Source organism: Oncorhynchus gorbuscha, linkage group LG11, assembly GCF_021184085.1.
Source record: "Oncorhynchus gorbuscha isolate QuinsamMale2020 ecotype Even-year linkage group LG11, OgorEven_v1.0, whole genome shotgun sequence".
NCBI lineage: Eukaryota > Metazoa > Chordata > Actinopteri > Salmoniformes > Salmonidae > Oncorhynchus > Oncorhynchus gorbuscha.
Genome location: NC_060183.1, coordinates 7758612 through 7779018, shown reverse-complemented (window position 1 = coordinate 7779018; position 20407 = coordinate 7758612). Strand labels below are relative to the sequence as shown.

The 20407-nt window shown below is 47.2% G+C and overlaps 1 protein-coding gene across 1 annotated transcript in view; it reads right to left on the bottom strand.

Annotated features, from left to right (window-relative positions):
* Positions 1-13851, bottom strand: part of mcu (mitochondrial calcium uniporter) — a 135672-nt gene extending 121821 nt beyond the window's left edge. The window contains exon 1 of the mRNA XM_046368473.1: positions 13622-13851. Within this exon, the coding sequence (XP_046224429.1) occupies positions 13622-13738 (117 nt within the window). The 5' untranslated portion in view covers positions 13739-13851. The remainder of the gene's footprint in view (positions 1-13621) is intronic.
* Positions 13852-20407: the final 6556 nt, after the last annotated feature.

Genomic DNA, 20407 nt, shown 5'->3' with positions numbered 1-20407 from the left:
AGGTAGCCTAGTGGTTAGAGTGTAGGGGCGGCAGGTAGCCTAGTGGTGGTTAGGTAGAGTGGTTAGGGGCGGCAGGTAGCCTAGTGGTTAGAGTGTAGTGGTTAGGGTGGCAGGTAGCCTAGTGGTTAGAGTGTAGGGGCGGCAGGTAGCCTAGTGGTTGGTTAGGTAGAGTGGTTAGAGTGTAGGGGCGGCAGGTAGCCTAGTGGTTAGAGTGTAGGGGCGGCAGGTAGCCTAGTGGTTAGAGTGTAGGGGCGGCAGGTAGCCTAGTGGTTAGAGTGTAGGGGCGGCAGGTAGCCTAGTGGTTAGAGTGTAGGGGCGGCAGGTAGCCTAGCGGTTAGATAGCCTAGTGGTTAGAGTGTAGGGGCGGCAGGTAGCCTAGTGGTTAGAGTGTAGGGGCGGCAGGTAGCCTAGCGGTTAGAGTGTTGGACTAGTAACCGAAAGGTTGCTAGATCGAATCCCTGAGCCGACAAGGTAAAAATCTGTCGTTCTGCCCCGGAACAAGGCAGTTAACCCACTGTTCCTAGACCATCATTGAAAACAAGAATTTGTTCTTTAACTGACTTGCCTAGTGAAAGAAAAGGTTATAAAAAAATAAAATAAATCAAAACAACTCCAGAATGGCTGTCCTTATACAACAACAGGACAAGGCCACTCTGTGTGCTCAATTCATGAAAACATGTCACAGACCAATGGCCATCGTTTTCCCTCGTCACTACAGACTACAGTCTCTGAAGTGATGTTTCTTCTAAAACAGCACCATTCGTTTTGCTCATCAATACCTTAAACATATTCTGTGTAAAGCTGACGAGCGACTAAGCAGAAACCATTAGACGTTGTAAGAACAGGATAGACGATGATCAGGTTTGGCTGTAAACGTGGCCCTTACGTCGAGCTACAGTATCCTTTGGCTGTAAACGTGGCCCTTACGTCGAGCTACAGTATCCTTTGGCTGTAAACATGGCCCTTACGTCGAGCTACAGTATCCTTTGGCTGTAAACGTGGCCCTTACGTCGAGCTACAGTATCCTTTGGCTGTAAACATGGCCCTTACGTCGAGCTACAGTATCCTTTGGCTGTAAACGTGGCCCTTACGTCGAACTACAGGAACACACAGTAGTCTCTACAGTATCCTATAACCACGCTGGAACTCTCTCACATATCACTACTCATATTCCGGTAGTTATTCCAGGTCTTTTGTCTAAGAGGGAAACAGCTGGTGAGCGGGAGAGAGGGGAGGGATGAGAGGAGGGAGAGTGAAAGGGATGAGAGGAGTGAGAGGAGGGAGAGAGGGGAGGGATGAGAGGAGGGAGAGAGGGGAGGGATGAGAGGAGGGAGAGAGGGGAGGGATGAGAGGAGGGAGAGAGGGGAGGGGAGAGGGGGGAGGGATGAGAGGAGGGAGAGGAGGGAGAGAGGGGAGGGATGAGAGGAGGGAGAGGGGAGGGGGAGAGAGGGGAGGGATGAGAGGAGGGAGAGAGGAAGGGGGGAGAGAGGGGGAGGGAGGAGAGGAGGGGAGGGATGAGAGGAGGGAGAGAGGGGAGGGATGAGAGGAGGGAGAGAGGGGAGGGATGAGAGGAGGGGAGAGGGAGGGATGAGAGGAGAGAGAGAGGGGAGGGATGAGAGGAGGGGGGAGGAGGGAGAGGGAGGGAGAGGGGAGGGATGAGAGGAGGGAGAGAGGAGGGATGAGAGGGGAGGGAGAGGGAGGAGGGAGAGAGGAGGGAGAGAGGGGATGGATGAGAGGAGGGGAGATATATATAAATAAATAAATAAAGGATGCCATTTAGCAGACGGGGAGGGATTAGTCATGTGGATACATTCTACGTATGGGGATGGATCGAGAGGAGGGAGAGAGAAAGGGGGAGAGGAGGGAGAGAGGGGAGGGATGAGAGGAGGGAGAGAGAAAGGGGGAGAGGAGGGAGAGAGGGGAGGGATGAGAAAGGGGGAGAAGGTGGAGAGGGCATGGCAGCTGAGCAGGCGGCAAATTCACGACACGGATGGACGGACTTATGGAGAGAGGAGAGCACATGGGGACTATAGAGTGGGAGAGAGAGAGAGGGATCTAAACCAGTCACTGATTAGAGGGGAATCACCCACCTGGTGTCCCAGGTCCCTGATTAGAGGGGAATCACCCACCTGGTGTCCCAGGTCTAAACCAGTCCCCGATTAGAGGGGAATCACCCACCTGGTGCCCCAGGTCTAAACCAGTCCCCGATTAGAGGGGAATCACCCACCTGGTGCCCCAGGTCTAAACCAGTCCCCAGAATCACCCACCTGGTGTCCCAGGTCTAAACCAGTCCCCGATTAGAGGGGAATCACCCACCTGGTGTCCCAGGTCTAAACCAGTCCCTGATTAGAGGAGAACCATTTTTTTTCACGCAGTGGAACTGGCTTTGATGGCCAGAGTGGAGTTTGCCGGGTCTATCAAATGTTATAGCTAGCTACTGTAGTAGTGTAACGGATGTGAAACGGCTAGCTTAGTTAGCGGTGGTAAGTTACACAAAGTTATAGTGTTACACTAACCAGGAGACTTCCTCAAGTACAGTCTACAACTGAAATTCAATGTACTTTTTATTTTGTTACATTGATGAGGAGGTTATATCCTTGGTGTCGGGGGTTATATCCTATTGGTTGCATCAATAGAAGAGCTGCTTTTGATAATCAGACGAAAACTCTGATGAAGGCTGAAATGTGTTGATTTGAACAATAAAGAATACACTTTTATATACATATAATTTCCACAGAAATTTTAAGAAAATGAATTTCCTCTTTACTTAAAACAATCAGCTGAACAAATTGAGCTTTTTTAAAAAATATTTATATTATATTTTATTTATAATTTATACATCACACAGATATTCTGAAATATTTTCTAATCTGCTTTTGAGAGACTTTGACCTCTGAGATCAGGTTAAATTAATAAATTTGTTTCAGTTTTAAAAAGGTCTGACTGATATTCACCATCTTTTTGGTAGAGATGGAAAGAGACAAGCGAGCTCATTGGTCTATCAGACTTGACATGTCACAGCCGGGGATGTAGGCAGCTCATTGGTCTATCAGACTTGAAATGTCACAGCCGGGGATGTAGGCAGCTCATTGGTCTATCAGACTTGACATGTCACAGCCGGGGATGTAGGCAGCTCATTGGTCTATCAGACTTGACAGTAGGAAGTGAGATAATAGTGAGCCGTGTGGGACATAGTCCAGTAATACCTACATGCCCCTGTAGGGTTTCACCAACACAACATACTGTAGCGTAGCAGCCGTAACCGATAGCTACATGTCCTCAATTCTTCAGTACAACAGTATCCAAGACAAAAACACTTTCCAATTTACACTAGTAAGCAATGCAACACACCAGTGCAAATGCACTTAAAGAAATGTTCTGCTGCCATGTTCTGCTGTCAGATGTAGTAAAAATGTTCTGCTGCCATGTTCTGCTGTCAGATGTAGTAAAAATGTTCTGCTGCCATGTTCTGCTGTCAGATGTAGTAAAAATGTTCTGCTGCCATGTTCTGCTGTCAGACGTAGTAAAAATGTTCTGCTGTCAGACCTAGTGACTTCTCAACCACTCAATGACCTCGTCTGGAGACATTTGGTGTGTATTTTTCCACAGCAGCATCCATGGCAAATGGCAAGTCCACCTTAGGGCATACAAACACTGACTCCGTTTTCCTGTGTTGCCTAGGCTATTTATAAAAAAGAACCACGCAACGTTGGGCTGAACTGTAGGCACTATAGGTAAATATGGAAATATGAACCACAGCTGGAAGTCAAATCTGTCATCTCCTGTAACAATACCACAACGACACGATTCATATCATGTGGAATGACCTCATATCCTACAGCTTTAAAATTGTTTTGAAAACTCACCTCACCTCACCTGCTGAAATAGAGCCTTAAACCGGATCTACAGCGTGTCTATAAACCACCAGGCTGGATCTACAGCGTGTCTATAAACCACCAGGCTGGATCTACAGCGTGTCTATAAACCACCAGGCTGGATCTACAGCGTGTCTACAAACCACCAGGCTGGATCTACAGCGTGTCTATAAACCACCAGGCTGGATCTACAGCGTGTCTACAAACCACCAGACTGGATCTACAGCGTGTTTATAAACCACCAGGCTGGATCTACAGCGTGTCTACAAACCACCAGACTGGATCTACAGCGTGTCTACAAACCACCAGACTGGATCTACAGTGTATCTACAAACCACCAGACTGGATCTACAGTGTATCTACAAATCATCAAACTGTGTCTATTGACATTTTAAAAATGTGTAGTCAGCGATATGAAGTAGATGGACAAAGTAAACAGCATTCAGGTAAATTTACAACTAAGAGCGTTTGGAGTACAAGGCTTAACTTCTCCTCTGTCTTGGTCCTGTGTCTACCACGTTGTAGGAGCGTGAAGCGAACCCATGCACATGTGCAGATACTGTAGCTGTGGGAGAGCAAAGTACGATGCAAGACGGCTCACTGTCGAAACTATTGGTTTAAAGGAACAGCCCCCCAGGACAGTCGATTCTATTGGTTTAAAAAGAACAGCCCGCAGGACAGTCGATTCTATTGGTTTAAAAAGAACAGCCCGCAGGACAGTTGATACTATATGTTTAAAGGAACAGCCCCCCAGGACAGTCAATTCTATTGGTTTAAAGGAACAGCCCGCAGGACAGTCGATACTATTGGTTTAAAGGAACAGCCCCCAGGACAGTAGATACTATTGGTTTAAAGGAACAGCCTTATACTCAACATCCGACCACAAGGAGCTACAGAGTGTAGGTCCCAGTACATCACTGGAGCCATGCTTCCTGCCATCCAGGACCTCTACACCAGGCGGTGTCAGAGGAAGGCCCTGGAAATTGTCAATGACTCCAGCCACCCCAGTCATAGACTGTTCTCTCTGCTACCGCACGGCAAGCGGTACTGGAGCACCAAGTCCAGGTCCAAAAGCCTTCTAAACAGCTTCTACCCCCAAGCCATATGACTGCTTAACAATGAATCAAATGGCCACCCAGACTGTTTACATACGCAGGCATATGAATGAGAAGACCATGAACACACAGCCAATCGAGGCCTGACCCCTGAAAACTCATCCATCATTGAAACGCAAAGCAACGCTACCACATCAGTCACTGTCACGGCAACAGTAACCACGGGAGAGAAGAGGGCTCTGGAGCGACCTGCCAATCAACTGGCTCTAAAAACAGGACGATCATTCACTAGTGCTAGCTAAATGACGCTCAGATGTGACATACACACCCACCTCCATTGATTTTGTTAGAAATGTTTGAGTCACTCAGTCTATATGACCTATAATTACTTACACTATGAGTGAAATAGTTTTCCTTCCCCCCCAAAATTGTAATAAACTCCCTTAAAAAGGGAGTGGGTGTACCCCCCCCCCCCAACAACGGAATGATGTGGGTGTACCCCCCCCCCCCAAACAACAGAATGGTGTGGGCGTACCCCAAACAACAGAACGGTGTGGCCGTAGCCCCACCTCCCCCAAACAACAGAATGGTGTGGGCGTACCCCCCAAACAACAGAACGGTGTGGCCGTAGCCCCACCTCCCCAAACAACAGAACACCCCCAAACAACAGAATGGTGTGGCCGTAGCCCCCCACCCCCAAACAACAGAACGGTGTGGCCGTAGCCCCACCCCCAAACAACAGAATGGTGTGGGCGTACCCCCAAACAAACAACAGAATGGTGTGGCCGTACCCCCAAACAAACAACAGAATGGTGTGGCCGTACCCCCCCCCCCCCAAACAAACAACAGAATGGTGTGGCCGTACCCCTCTCCCCCCAAACAAACAACAGAATGGTGTGGCCGTACCCCTCCCCTCCCCAAACAAACAACAGAATGGTGTGGCCGTACCCCTCCCCTCCCCAAACAACAGAATGGTGTGGGCGTACCCCCCCCCAAACAACAGAATGGTGTGGCCTTACCCCCCCCCCAAACAAACAACAGAATGGTGTGGCCGTACCCCCACCCCCAAACAAACAACAGAATGGTGTGGGCGTACCCCCCAAACAACAGAATGGTGTGGCCGTACCCCCACCCCCAAACAAACAGAATGGTGTGGCCGCCCCCCCCCCCCCAAACAGAATGGCGTGGGCGTACCCCCCCCAAACAACAGCATGGTGTGGGCGTACCTCCCCGAAACAGCATGGTGTGGCCGTACCCCCCCCCAAACAACAGAATGGTGTGGCCGTACCCCCAAACAACAGAATGGTGTGGCCGTATGCTGGTGATAAAAAATATGAACACGACTAGACCGCTGATTGGCTAGCTCAGTCTCTTATCCCCCGACCCCATCGACCGCCAGTCTCAGTCTCTTATCCCCCGATCCAATCGACCGCCAGTCTCAGTCTCTTATCCCCCGACCGCCAGTCTCAGTCTCTTATCCCCCGACCCCATCGACCGCCAGTCTCAGTCTCTTATCCCCCGACCCAATCGACCGCCAGTCTCAGTCTCTTATCCCCCGACCCCATCGACCGCCGGTCTCAGTCTCTTATCCCCCGACCCCATCGACCGCCGGTCTCAGTCTCTTATCCGGCACTAATCCGGATCATTTTAGCTTCAGAATCAAAGGGGTAAACGTCAATTAAATTAACTCAAATCCTGATTGGATTATTTTCCAGGAAGGGGAGCCTGACCTCTGCCCCAGTCGACCCTCAAGGTCCCCAGAGGACCCTGATAACCACAAATAGTGTACTGGTCCCGTTTTATTTCAATAAGGAAATGAGAAAAAGTGACATGTTTTCAAATCATTAGAAGCATCCTCATATTCAAGCCAACATTTAATTTTTCTTCCACTCGATGTTCGCTGCCATTTTTGGGCTGACGTGCAGCTCGTCTTTGATGTGACATAAAGAGAGGGGCCCAGATGGTGTATGGCAAGATTCAATCATTTGCCTTTCTGACTCGTCCCGCAGAGAACCCCACTTTTAGACAGAGATTTATCAGTCTTGAGGGGCTGTTTATTCAAAAACGGCTCCGACATGACTCCCCTGCCGCGCGTTAGAATGGACTGGAAGGTGATCTACTTTTGAACAAAGCCCTATGGGAATAGGTTACCATTTTGTATGCAACTATTGGGACTGTTTATGCACATGGATGTAAAGGAGGCTGATAAATCCATGTCTGTAGTCTACTCCCCTGCCACGCGTTAGTCCTGAGTTCTAAGGAGCTCTTTTATATAGACAGCTGAGTCAATAGGGAGGAAGCCCATGTTAAAAGGAGAAGTTTTTTTGTTTTTTTTTCAACCAAATCTACATTTTTTTTTTGAGATCCAGACGTTATATTCCATTTTGTGCGTCTCGAGATCCTCTATCCAGCTGTTCCATTATCTGTAAAACGCCTGCTGCTACAAGTAACCGTCAAAATAACGGAAACACCAACAAAGTGTCTTAATAGGGTGTTGGGCCACGATGAGCTGCCAAAACAGCTTCAATGCGCCTTGGCATAGATTCTACAAGCACCCCATGCTTTCAATATACTTTGCATCCTTCCTTTACGCAAGTGTTTCCTTTATTTTGGGAGTTACCTGTAGAATGGACGGAGTATCGCTATCCAGGTAGTATAGCCACGGAAACCGAGCTCAGGCCAGGATATAGCTGGGCAAACATGTACACTTGGCTAATTCAGGACACAGATGATAGTTTTATGCCCTGATATCAGGAGCTGGCGGCGAAAAAAACAAACATTTTTGGAGCCTTTGTTGATGTTTTTCCAGGGGACCCATACTACACAATAAACGAAGTAATATTTAGGGCAAGTTTCTCAAAAACAAGTGGAAAAACAAAAAAAGGAGTCCGGTTCTTTTTCCAATTACTACCATGCGTATACATTTATTCTGTAAGGAACATTTAAAATGTGATTGAGATGGTTTGGGATGAGTTGGACCGCACAGTGAAGGAAAAGCAGCCAGCAAGTGCTCAGCATATGTGGGAACTCCTTCAAGACTGTTGGAAAAGCATTCCAGGTGAAGCTGGTAGAGAGAATGCCAAGAGTGTGCAAAGCTGTCATCAAGGCAAATGGTGGCTACTTTGAAGAATCTAAAATATATTTGGATTTGTTTAACAATTTTTTTGTTACTACATGATTCCATGAGTGTTATTTCATAGTTTTAAATATCTTCACTATTATTCAACTAAGTAGACAATAGTAAAAATGTATTAAAACCCTGGAATGAGTAGGTGTGTCCAAAATGTTGACTGGTACTGTACATCGATTTATTTTCTTGCTCAGAAAACATGGAGGTGAAAGAAAACATTTGCCTGCGGGCTGTCAGTTGGGGAAACCTGTTGTAGAGCAGGAAACCTGCAGGAGCGCGTCACTGCTTTGCTGTTTGCATAGAATAACAGGGTGTTGTCCAGGGTCACACCAAGGTTCTCTGCATTCTGGGAGAGGGATACCATGGAGTTGTCAACCATGATGGAGAGGTCTTGGAGCGGGGCAGGCCTTCCACAGGAAGATGACACGCACGGTCTTGTCGAGATCGAGCTCGAGGCGGTGAGCGTGTAGTGTCAAGTAGTAGTGTCAGTGTCAACCGCATAGCAATGATAGGAGAGATCACGCGAGGATATGACGGAGCCGAGGGACTTGGTGTATAGAGAGAAGAAGGCCAAGAACCGAGCCCTGGGGGACACCAGTAGCGAGGGTACGTGGTGCAGACACAGGTGTGGCCTGCCAGGCGGGATGCAGAGAGCGCTGAGACTGAAACTCCCAGCCCTGAGAGGGTGAACAGGAGAATCATTGTCAAAGAGAGCAGATTGCTGTAGGAGGATGAGGACAGAGCAGAGAGCCTCTGTGACACACAGAAGAGCAGTCTCAGTTGAGTGACCCGACTTGAAGCCTGTCTGGTTAGGTTTCTTTGAGGAAGGGAGCGACTCTGGTAAATGACATGGGTAAAAGTTTCAAGTTTTAATGCCACCTGCACAAGTAGAGTGAAATGCCTGTCTTGCAAGCTCCAAACTCAACAATGCAGTAATCAATAGCAATATAGCACTATAAAAAAAAATAACACAATGTAGAACAAAACCACAGGAGAAATTTAAATATGAAACAAGAAGAGCACGACCATATACAATATACTTCCTTGCATATTCTACATCTGAACATCCCAAAGAGTCTCAAGAACGAGCTGTGACCTAATGCAGTAGCAGATGTGCTCGGAATGCTCCGAGACATTCAGCAACTATTGGAAAGACAAGGGAAGTTTGCAACAACAACAACAATGCTTTATTGACAAAAACCAACATGGACAAGGCAGTTAAACCCACTGTTCCTAGGACTGTCAATGTAAATAACAATTTGTTCTTAAACTGGACTTGCCCAGTTCAATAAAAAGGTTCAATAAAATAAAAATGTAAGTAAAATAAACATCACGTTGGCTTAGTAGTAGTTTTAAATGTATGGTCTCACAATGGAAATCTGGTTTGCGGTCGTTTAAAAAAAAGACATGACAACATTGAATCTTAAGTCACTTAGCTAGTCACAGTAGTGCTTAACTCCATGGCAACATGAGGTTTACAGCCCCAAGAGTATCTGATGGCTGGAGGTTCCCGTCATGCAGAGAGGAGAATTAAAAACACTAACAGCAGCCTCGCTGTCACAGCCCCGACAGGGCACACAGCCGTCACAGCCCTGACAAGGGCACACAGCCGTCACAGCCCTGACAAGGGCACACAGCCGTCACAGCCCCGACAGGGCACACAGCCCTGACAGGGCACACAGCCGTCACAGACCCGACAGGGCACACAGCCGTCACAGACCCGACAGGGCACACAGCCGTCACAGACCCGACAGGGCACACAGCCGTCACAGCCCCGACAGGGCACACAGCCGTCACAGCCCCGACAGGGCACACAGCCGTCACAGCCCCGACAGGGCACACAGCCGTCACAGCCCCGACAGGGCACACAGCCGTCACAGCCCCGACAAGGGCACACAGCCGTCACAGCCCCGACAAGGGCACACAGCCGTCACAGCCCCGACAAGGGCACACAGACCTGACAGGGCACACAGACCTGACAGGGCACACAGACCTGACAGGGCACACAGACCTGACAGGGCACACAGCCATCACACACTGACAGAATAATGCTAGGGCACACACACACACACACACACACACACACATAGCTTTATGCTAGCTAGGGCCACACACACACACACACACACACACACACACAGAGAGACACACACAGAGACAGCGTTACACTAGCTAGGTCTGTGCTGTGGCAGACACACATCGATGGCCCAGACACACATCGATGGCCCAGACACACATCGATGGCCCAGACAGACATAATGACACAGACAGCGTTACACTAGCTAGGTCTGTGCTGTGGCAGACACACGTCGATGGCCCAGACACACGTCGATGGCCCAGACACACGTCGATGGCCCAGACACACGTCGATGGCCCAGACACACGTCGATGGCCCAGACACACGTCGATGGCCCAGACACACGTCAATGGCCCAGACACACGTCAATGGCCCAGACACACGTCAATGGCCCAGACACACGTCAATGGCCCAGACACACGTCAATGGCCCAGACACACGTCAATGGCCCAGACACACGTCAATGGCCCAGACACACATCGATGGCCCAGACACACATCGATGGCCCAGACAGACATAATGACACAGACAGCGTTACACTAGCTAGGTCTGTGCTGTGGCAGACACACGTCGATGGCCCAGACACACGTCGATGGCCCAGACACACGTCGATGGCCCAGACACACGTCGATGGCCCAGACACACGTCGATGGCCCAGACAGACGTCGATGGCCCAGACAGACGTCGATGGCCCAGACAGACGTCGATGGCCCAGACACACGTCGATGGCCCAGACACACGTCGATGGCCCAGACACACATCGATGGCCCAGACACATCGATGGCCCAGACAGACATCATGACAGGTAAACATCCCCATGAAGCTGACTGATGTCAAAGTAAAAATCATTTTCAAAAAACAGCTATGTGACATTACCATATATATGTCCCAAATGAAGCTATAAAGTGCACTATTGTGGACCAGGTCCCATAGGCGCACTAGTTTTAGAGGGGGGGGGGGGGGGGGGGTTGTTTTCTAGTGCAATAGTTCACAGCAGTGACAGAGAGCTGAAGGGTAGTAGTGAGAGGAGACCAGCCAGCAGTAACCTGACCTCAGATGAAGGGACCAGCCAGCAGTGACCTGACCTCAGATGAAGGGACCAGCCAGCAGTAACATGACCTTAGATGAAGGGACCAGCCAGCAGTGACCTGACCTTAGATGAAGGGACCAGCCAGCAGTAACCTGACCTTAGATGAAGGGACCAGCCAGGAGTAACCTGACCTTAGATGAAGGGACCAGCCAGCAGTAACCTGACCTTAGATGAAGGGACCAGCCAGCAGTAACCTGACCTTAGATGAAGGGACCAGCCAGCAGTAACCTGACCTTAGATGAAGGGACAAGCCAGGAGTAACATGACCTTAGATGAAGGGACCAGCCAGGAGTAACCTGACCTTAGATGTGAGGCCATGGCGTAGGTAGAGAGAGATGGCCTGTTGCCCTCATTTTAAATTTTCTGATCTCCCATGAGCGCGCGCGCGCCTATAAGCTAGCCTATACCATACACACATCTAAGCTTTAGTTCCTCTCCTCCTTGCCTCTCCTCTCCTCTCCTCCCTCCACCACTCCTCTCCTCCACCTCCCCTCCCTCCCTCCCTCCACCTCTCCTCTCCTCTCCTCCATCCACCACTCCTCTCCTCCACCTCCCCTCCCTCCCTCCCTCCACCTCTCCTCTCCTTGCCTTCCCTCCCCTCCGCCTCAGGCACAGAGGAGAATTCTAAACCACACAGCAACAGTCAAGCTCCTGGATTTCCCTCAACTCTCCACTGAGAAATCCTGGACTCAGGATGACTTCACTTCCTCATTCCACTGTAATGCTCTCTGTCTCCCTCTTTCTTCTCTTCTCTCCCTCATCTGGTTGTCTCACACACACACACACACACACACACACACACACACACACACACACACACACACACACACACACACACACACACACACACACACACACACACACACACACACACACACACACACACACACTAGAGGGAATTGATAATTACATCACCCAAGTATTGATTTGTAATATATATATATATTTGTTTTGTGCTAGGTAGTGTTAGCTAGCGCTAGTCGTCTGTACCTGCACCAAACCTCCAGTATAATTCCTCCTTGTTCTCCATCTTCTTTTTAAATAGTGATCCAACACGGTTTCACCACTTTTATTCCCACGACTGAGCAGAACAAAACGTGCACGTGCTCCCTCTCTGCAGCAGACATACAGTAAGCAATAGGTTTGGAACATTAAACCTCAAGATCGAATCGCAATACAAATAGAATTGCGAGAAATTACAATACATATTAACCGGCACCTTATAGTGATAATATCGCATCGTGAGGTCCCTGGCAACTCCCAGACCTACCAATACACGTGTGTGCACTCAGAAACATTACACACACAGACACTGTGGACTGGCTTTGATGTAATTACTGCACCATAGTGAAGTACGGACAAGACCTAAGTAAACACAATTGTCTTTCTGCTAGTAAGGAAGCAGCCCAGTGCGACCTGTGTGTGTGCAGACATTTGTGGATTTAAATAAAGTATTTGAAATGTGTGTGCGTGCCTGCATGCGTTGTGGTGCGTGTGTGTGTTTTATTTATTTATTTTATTCTTCGTTGCCTGTAGTTCCTCTCGCGCCTATATGGAGGCGCACGCGGCTCCACCGCTCACCACATGCCGAGGAGTTTCAGTCTGCCGCACTGTCACCCCGCTAGCCCACTACTGCAGAGGCGCACACACACCGCGTCTATACCGTTAACATACACGATACAGGCGCGGAGATGGGGCGAAGGAGCATTCGCGCTCATCAATTGACAAGGTAAACAACACCTTGGGCCAAAGTCTGTCGGAAAATCTGTACAATGGCGAGCACTGGGTAAACCACGTCACTAGTGAACGATAAAAAAAAAACCGAGGTGTAGTCCATGTCCGCCGGTAACAAACCGGGAACGGTGCCCATACTAATGTACAGCTGTTCGCACTTCGTCAACATTGAAGTTGAGAGGCTTGAGCCCACTGTTGCGTTCAAGATGATCTCACGCAACAAAACACACACAACGGGTCTAAGCTAGATACAACCCGTTGATATAGTTAAGACGTATACAGAGAAAATAGACACACAGAGCTTGGGACATTTTACATAAATGTGCAATGCCAGACGGTGGGCCAGTGGTCGGCAGAGTTTACCAGTACCTAAAAACTGCATTGCTACTGTCAAAAGCGCCTGCGGCCACAAGGTGATTGACTGACCCCGGGTTTTTTAACAGTTGTAGCAAAAATACTTCGACAACTACTATTACAGCAAACCTTAAAAACAGAGCTTAACTCCAACCAATATCAAGGAAGACACCGAAGAAAACTATTAATGACGCTAGTTAGCGTTACTTCCTTAGCAAGACCCGTCATCGAGCTACAGTCAGAGCAGCCCACCGTCACAGCCCTGCCTTGTCCCACATCTCTCCGCGCCCAGGTCGGACGACTTACCGATCTTATGTGCTGGTGGTGCCGCTGTGATGAGATAGCGAGTGCCGGGAGCCCGGTGACCACAGCGCCGCTGCTCCTGGTCAAGAGGAGCACTGTTCTACACACTTTCGCAGCCATCTCTGTAGTGAAAAATCCTCGCTGGGATGTCGAATGCTGCAGGCGGACCGAGAGAGAGAGAGAGAGACGGTGGCAGGCGGGGGAGTAGAGTAGGCGGACTGCGGGGCTGGGCTTTCATACAAAACACACCCCGACGCGGCGAGGAATTTCAGAACAGAGGTGGGGTTGAACTCACCAAACAATAACTTTGCCCATAAGTCAATGAAAGCCCTGGTCGATTTATTAAGTGCCGTTTCATTTCTGTCATTTCATTCGATACGAAATAGCGGCGAAATGAAAATTATCATTAACCTACAAAAGCACAATATTAAAGAAACGAATACGGGTGTAAATCCACAGCGTTGCCAATTATGGACGATTCGACCAATCAGAGAACGCGGAACGGTCCATTCAAGTATACAGGAAGAGAAATCCAGCCACAAGCAGAGAGACAAATGTATTGTTGTCAAACCGCACCTTTTTGGATTCTGACCTTACCTGAGATGTTATACTTACACAGCGGGCCGTTTGTATTAGTTTGACTGAGGCTGTTTGAGTATATAATTGTTCTTTAGTAAGTAGGCTATTGTGTACTTTCTTTTTCATTTAACGTTTAAGAACAAATTCTTATTTTCAATGACATGAACAGTGGGCAGAACGACAGATTTGTACCTTGTCAGCTCGGGGATTTGAACTTGCAACCTTCCGGTTACTAGTCCAACGCTCTAACCACTAGGCTACCCTGCCGCCTAAAGCCTAAAGGAAAACAGTGATAGAATGCTACAAGTTAGGTTACCAACAAGCAAAGCAGGAGTCCGATATGTATTTATTCAAACAGGATTCTTCCCCCTTTTGTCGTATTGTATTGCCTGATTTCATTTGGACTTGAGTTGCAATGCATGTGTAGGGTCAACCTGGTTTTAGAGCATTTCCAAATCTGTATGTAAATCCGAGGTACTCCTTTTCAGTATGATATGGTATGTATTAGTTTGTGCATGTCCATCATCCATTGCGTATGATATATTTTACGAATTTGCTAAACGTATGATTATGTGGCCAAATCCAATTTGTTGTGGCTATAACGTCAGCTATGTGGCTAATGTTCGCAAGGCTGATGGTAAAAGAGTTAAGGTTAGAGTTGAGGGAAAAGGGTTAGCTTACGTGCAAAATAGTTGCAAAGTTTATTTTTAAAAAAAGTAGTAAGTAGTTAAAATTCTAATGTTGTCAGTTGATGAAATTCAAAATACGCAACCTTTGGGTTGCTAGTTCCTCTTCGACGTCCACCCATGCACCCCTACCAACCACCCATGCACCCCTACCAACCACCCATTTTCAGGAATGTATTTCGAAAGAGGTTACAAAAGACGGAAATGAGAAAAAAGTTTACCTCTTTTTCTGATTTCACCCAATGCAATACATCAAGCTGCTGTTTTACCCCTAGCTAAGCCATATATTCCATTAGGTTGTTATTCTGTGTGTCCCAAATGGCACCCTATTCCCTATATAGTGCACTACTATTGGATCTGGTTGAAGTGCATAATGTAGGGAATATGGTGCCATTTGGGACAGAGATTTGAAATATTTTTAGCTCTTCAATCTCTCTCTATTTCCTCTTTCTCTCTCCACATCTCACTCCCCTCTCTCTCCCCCATCTCATCTTTCTCTCTCTCCCATCTCCTCTCCCATCTCCTCGCTCTCTCTCTCTCTCTCTCTCTCTCCCATCTCATCTTTCTCTCCCCCCATCTCCTCTCTCTATCTCCTCTTTCTCTCTCCACATCTCTCTCTCTCCCCATCTCCTCTCTCTCCCCATCTCCTCTTTCTCTCCCCATCTCCTCTTTCTCTCCCCATCTCCTCTCTCTCTCTCTCTCCCCCCATCTCCTCTTTCTCTCCCCATCTCTCTCTTTCTCTCTCTCTCCCCCATCTCTCTCTTTTTCTCTCTCTCCCCCATCTCCTCTTTCGCTTTCTGTCCTATCACTCTCCCCTCTCTCCTATCTGTCACAAAACAGTGCTGGATGGTACCGCAGTAGAGAAGGGGAAAAGGTGTACACATCACTGACAATCTGAAATGGTTCACCCACACGTACAGGTTGGTGAAGAAGGTGCCAAGTGTGTCTTCCACCTCATGGCTGAAAACCCTCACAAACCTTTTACAGATGCACCATTGAGAGCATCCTGTCGGGCTACATCACCGCCTGGTACGACAACTGCACCGCCTGCAACCACATGGCTCTCCAGAGGGTGGCGCGGTCTGCCCAACGCATCACAGAGGGCACGGAGCCTGCCCTCCTGGACATCTACAGCACCCAATGTCACAGGAAGGCCAAAAAGATCATCACCCACCCCTGCCGAGCCACTGCCTGTTCACCCCGTTATCATCCAGAAGGCAAGGTCAGTACAGGTGCATCAAAGCTGGGACCGAGAGACTGAAAAACAGCTTCTATCTCAAGGCCGTCAGACTGTTAAATGGCCATTACTAGCCGCACTCCAATCCAGTACCCGGCCCTGAACTAAGTCACTGTCACTAGCCAGCTACCACCTGGTTACTCAACCCTGCACCTTAGAGGCTGCTGCTCTATAGACGTGGAATCACTGGTCACTTTAATAATATTTACATACTGTATTATATTCTACTGTATTTTAGTCAATGCCACGCCAACATTACTCGTCCTAATATTTATATATTTCTTAATTCCATTCTTTTACTATTAGATTTGTGTGCATTGTTGTAAATTGTTAAATACTACTGCACTGTTGGAGCTAGGAACACAATAATTTAGTTAGATACTACTGTACTGTTGGAGCTAGGAACACAAGCATTTAGTTAGATACTACTGCACTGTTGGAGCTAGGAACACAATAATTTAGTTAGATACTACTGTACTGTTGGAGCTATGAACACAATAATTTAGTTAGATACTACTGTACTGTTGGAGCTAGGAACACAAGCATTTAGTTAGTTACTACTGCACAGTTGGAGCTAGGAACACAAGCATTTAGTTAGATACTACTGCACTGTTGGAGCTAGGAACACAAGCATTTAGTTAAATACTACTGCACTGTTGGAGCTAGGAACACAATAATTTAGTTAGATACTACTGTTGGAGCTATGAACACAATAATTTAGTTAGATACTACTGTACTGTTGGAGCTAGGAACACAAGCATTTAGTTAGATACTACTGCACTGTTGGAGCTAGGAACACAATAATTTAGTTAGATACTACTGTTGGAGCTAGGAACACAATAATTTAGTTAGATACTACTGTTGGAGCTATGAACACAATAATTTAGTTAGATACTACTGTACTGTTGGAGCTAGGAACACAAGCATTTAGTTAGATACTACTGCACTGTTGGAGCTAGGAACACAATAATTTAGTTAGATACTACTGTTGGAGCTAGGAACACAATAATTTAGTTAGATACTACTGCACTGTTGGAGCTAGGAACACAAGCATTTAGTTAGATACTACTGCACTGTTGGAGCTAGAAACACAATAATTTAGTTAGATACTACTGTTGGAGCTATGAACACAATAATTTAGTTAGATACTACTGTTGGAGCTATGAACACAATAATTTAGTTAGATACTACTGTTGGAGCTATGAACACAATAATTTAGTTAGATACTACTGTACTGTTGGAGCTAGGAACACAAGCATTTAGTTAGATACTACTGCACTGTTGGAGCTAGGAACACAATAATTTAGTTAGATACTACTGCACTGTTGGAGCTATGAACACAATAATTTAGTTAGATACTACTGTACTGTTGGAGCTAGGAACACAATAATTTAGTTAGATACTACTGCACTGTTGGAGCTAGGAACACAAGCATTTAGTTAGATACTACTGCACTGTTGGAGCTAGAAACACAAGCATTTAGTTAGATACTACTGTACAGTTGGAGCTAGGAACACAAGCATTTAGTTAGATACTACTGCACTGTTGGAGCTAGGAACACAAGCATTTAGTTAGTTACTACTGCACAGTTGGAGCTAGGAACACAAGCATTTAGTTAGATACTACTGCACTGTTGGAGCTAGGAACACAAGCATTTAGTTAAATACTACTGCACTGTTGGAGCTAGGAACACAAGCATTTAGTTAGATACTACTGCACTGTTGGAGCTAGGAACACAAGCATTTAGTTAGATACTACTGCACAGTTGGAGCTAGAAACACAAGCATTTAGTTAGATACTACTGCACTGTTGGAGCTAGGAACACAAGCATTTAGTTAGATACTACTGCACTGTTGGAGCTAGGAACACAAGCCTTTAGTTAGATACTACTGCACTGTTGGAGCTAGGAACACAAGCCTTTAGTTAGATACTACTGCACTGTTGGAGCTAGGAACACAAGCCTTTAGTTAGATACTACTGCACTGTTGGAGCAGGGGAACACAATAATTTTGCTATAGCCGCAAAAACATCTGATAAATAAATGATGTGTATGCGACCAATACAATTTGATTTGATTTGATGGATCGATATCTAATTGAATTGATGTATGTTTTCCATACAAACGCCTGAGTATTTCCTCTTTGTCGGATGGATGACACTGTGCTTTATGAATATGGATTGTTCACACAGTAACTCCAAAACAATATGCACGTTTATTTTCCTTAGTTTTGTCCGCCCCCCCCACACTTTTTTAAAATGAAGGATTCATAATTAGTTATATTCCAATACATTTCCAGAGATTTTCTTGTACAAAATTGGTGAGGAGACCTATAGTGACCTACTTTTGACCACTAAGGGCCCTGGTAAAAAGTAATGCACTTTGGGAAGTGGGTGCCATTTGACCTTGACACTGCGATGCCTGACGAAGGACATCCTTAATGGAATATAATGTCATTATATTGTCAACACAGACACATTCACAGAGCCCCGCCTGTGTAGGAGGACAAAGCTCTGTGAGAAATGGAACCCTATCTCCTATCTCCGTTTAGAATGCCAGCGTGTAGGGTTCCGTTTAGAATGCCAGCGTGTAGGGTTCCGTTTAGAATGCCAGCGTGTAGGGTTCCGTTTAGAATGCCAGCGTGTAGGGTTCCATTTAGAATGCCAGCGTGTAGGGTTCCGTTTAGAATGCCAGCGTGTAGGGTTCCGTTTAGAATGCCAGCGTGTAGGGTTCCGTTTAGAATGCCAGCGTGTAGGGTTCCGTTTAGAATGCCAGCGTGTAGGGTTCCGTTTAGAATGCCAGCGTGTATGGTTCCGTTTAGAATGCCAGCGTGTAGGGTTCCGTTTAGAATGCCAGCGTGTAGGGTTCCGTTTAGAATGCCAGCGTGTAGGGTTCCGTTTAGAATACCAGCGTGTAGGGTTCCGTTTAGAATGCCAGCGTGTATGGTTCCGTTTAGAATGCCAGCGTGTAGGGTTCTGTTTAGAATGCCAGCGTGTAGGGTTACATTTAGAATGCCAGCGTGTAGGGTTCCGTTTAGAATGCCAGCGTGTAGGGTTCCGTTTAGAATGCCAGCGTGTATGGTTCCGTTTAGAATGCCAGCGTGTAGGGTTCCGTTTAGAATGCCAGCGTGTATGGTTCCGTTTAGAATACCAGCGTGTAGGGTTCCGTTTAGAATGCCAGCGTGTATGGTTCCGTTTAGAATGCCAGCGTGTATGGTTCCGTTTAGAATGCCAGCGTGTAGGGTTCCGTTTAGAATGCCAGCGCGTAGGGTTCCGTTTAGAATGCCAGCGTGTAGGGTTCCGTTTAGAATGCCAGCGCGTAGGGTTCCGTTTAGAATGCCAGCGCGTAGGGTTCCGTTTAGAATGCCAGCGTGTAGGGTTCCGTTTAGAATGCCAGCGTGTATGGTTCCGTTTAGAATGCCAGCGTGTAGGGTTCCGTTTAGAATGCCAGCGTGTAGGGTTACATTTAGAATGCCAGCGTGTAGGGTTCCGTTTAGAATGCCAGCGTGTAGGGTTCCGTTTAGAATGCCAGCGTGTAGGGTTCCGTTTAGAATGCCAGCGTGTAGGGTTCCGTTTAGAATGCCAGCGTGTAGGGTTCCGTTTAGATTTTGTTTTTTTAGGAACCTTTATTTAGCTAGGCAAGTCAGTTAAGAACACATTCTTATTTACAATGATGGCCTACCAAAAGGCCTCCTGTGGGGGCGGGGGCTGGGATTAAAAATAAATTAAATCCAAATATAGGACATAACACACATGACAAGATACACAACACCACAAAAGGAGAGACCTGAGACAACAGCACAGCATGGCAGCAACACATGACAACACAGCATGGTAACAACACAGCATGACAACAACATGGTAGCAACACAACATGGTAACAGCACAAAACAGGGTACAAACATTATGGGTCACAGACAACAGCACAAAGGGCAAGAAGGTAGAGACAACAATACATCACACAAAGCAGCCACAACTGTCAGTAAGAGTGTCCATGATTGAGTCTTTGAATGAAGAGATAAAGCTGTCCAGTTTGAGTGTTTGTTGCAGCTCGTTCCAGTCGCTAGCTGCAGCGAACTGAAAAGAGGAGCGACCCAGGGATGTGTGCTTTGGGGACCTGAATGTGACTGGCAGAACGGGTGTTGAATGTGATTGATGAGGGCTGCAGTAGGTATCTCAGACTGGGGGGAGTGAGGCCTAAGGGTTTTATAAATAAGCATCAACCAGTGGGTCTTGCGATGGGTATACAGAGATGACCAGTTTACAGAGTAGTATAGAGTGCAGTGATGT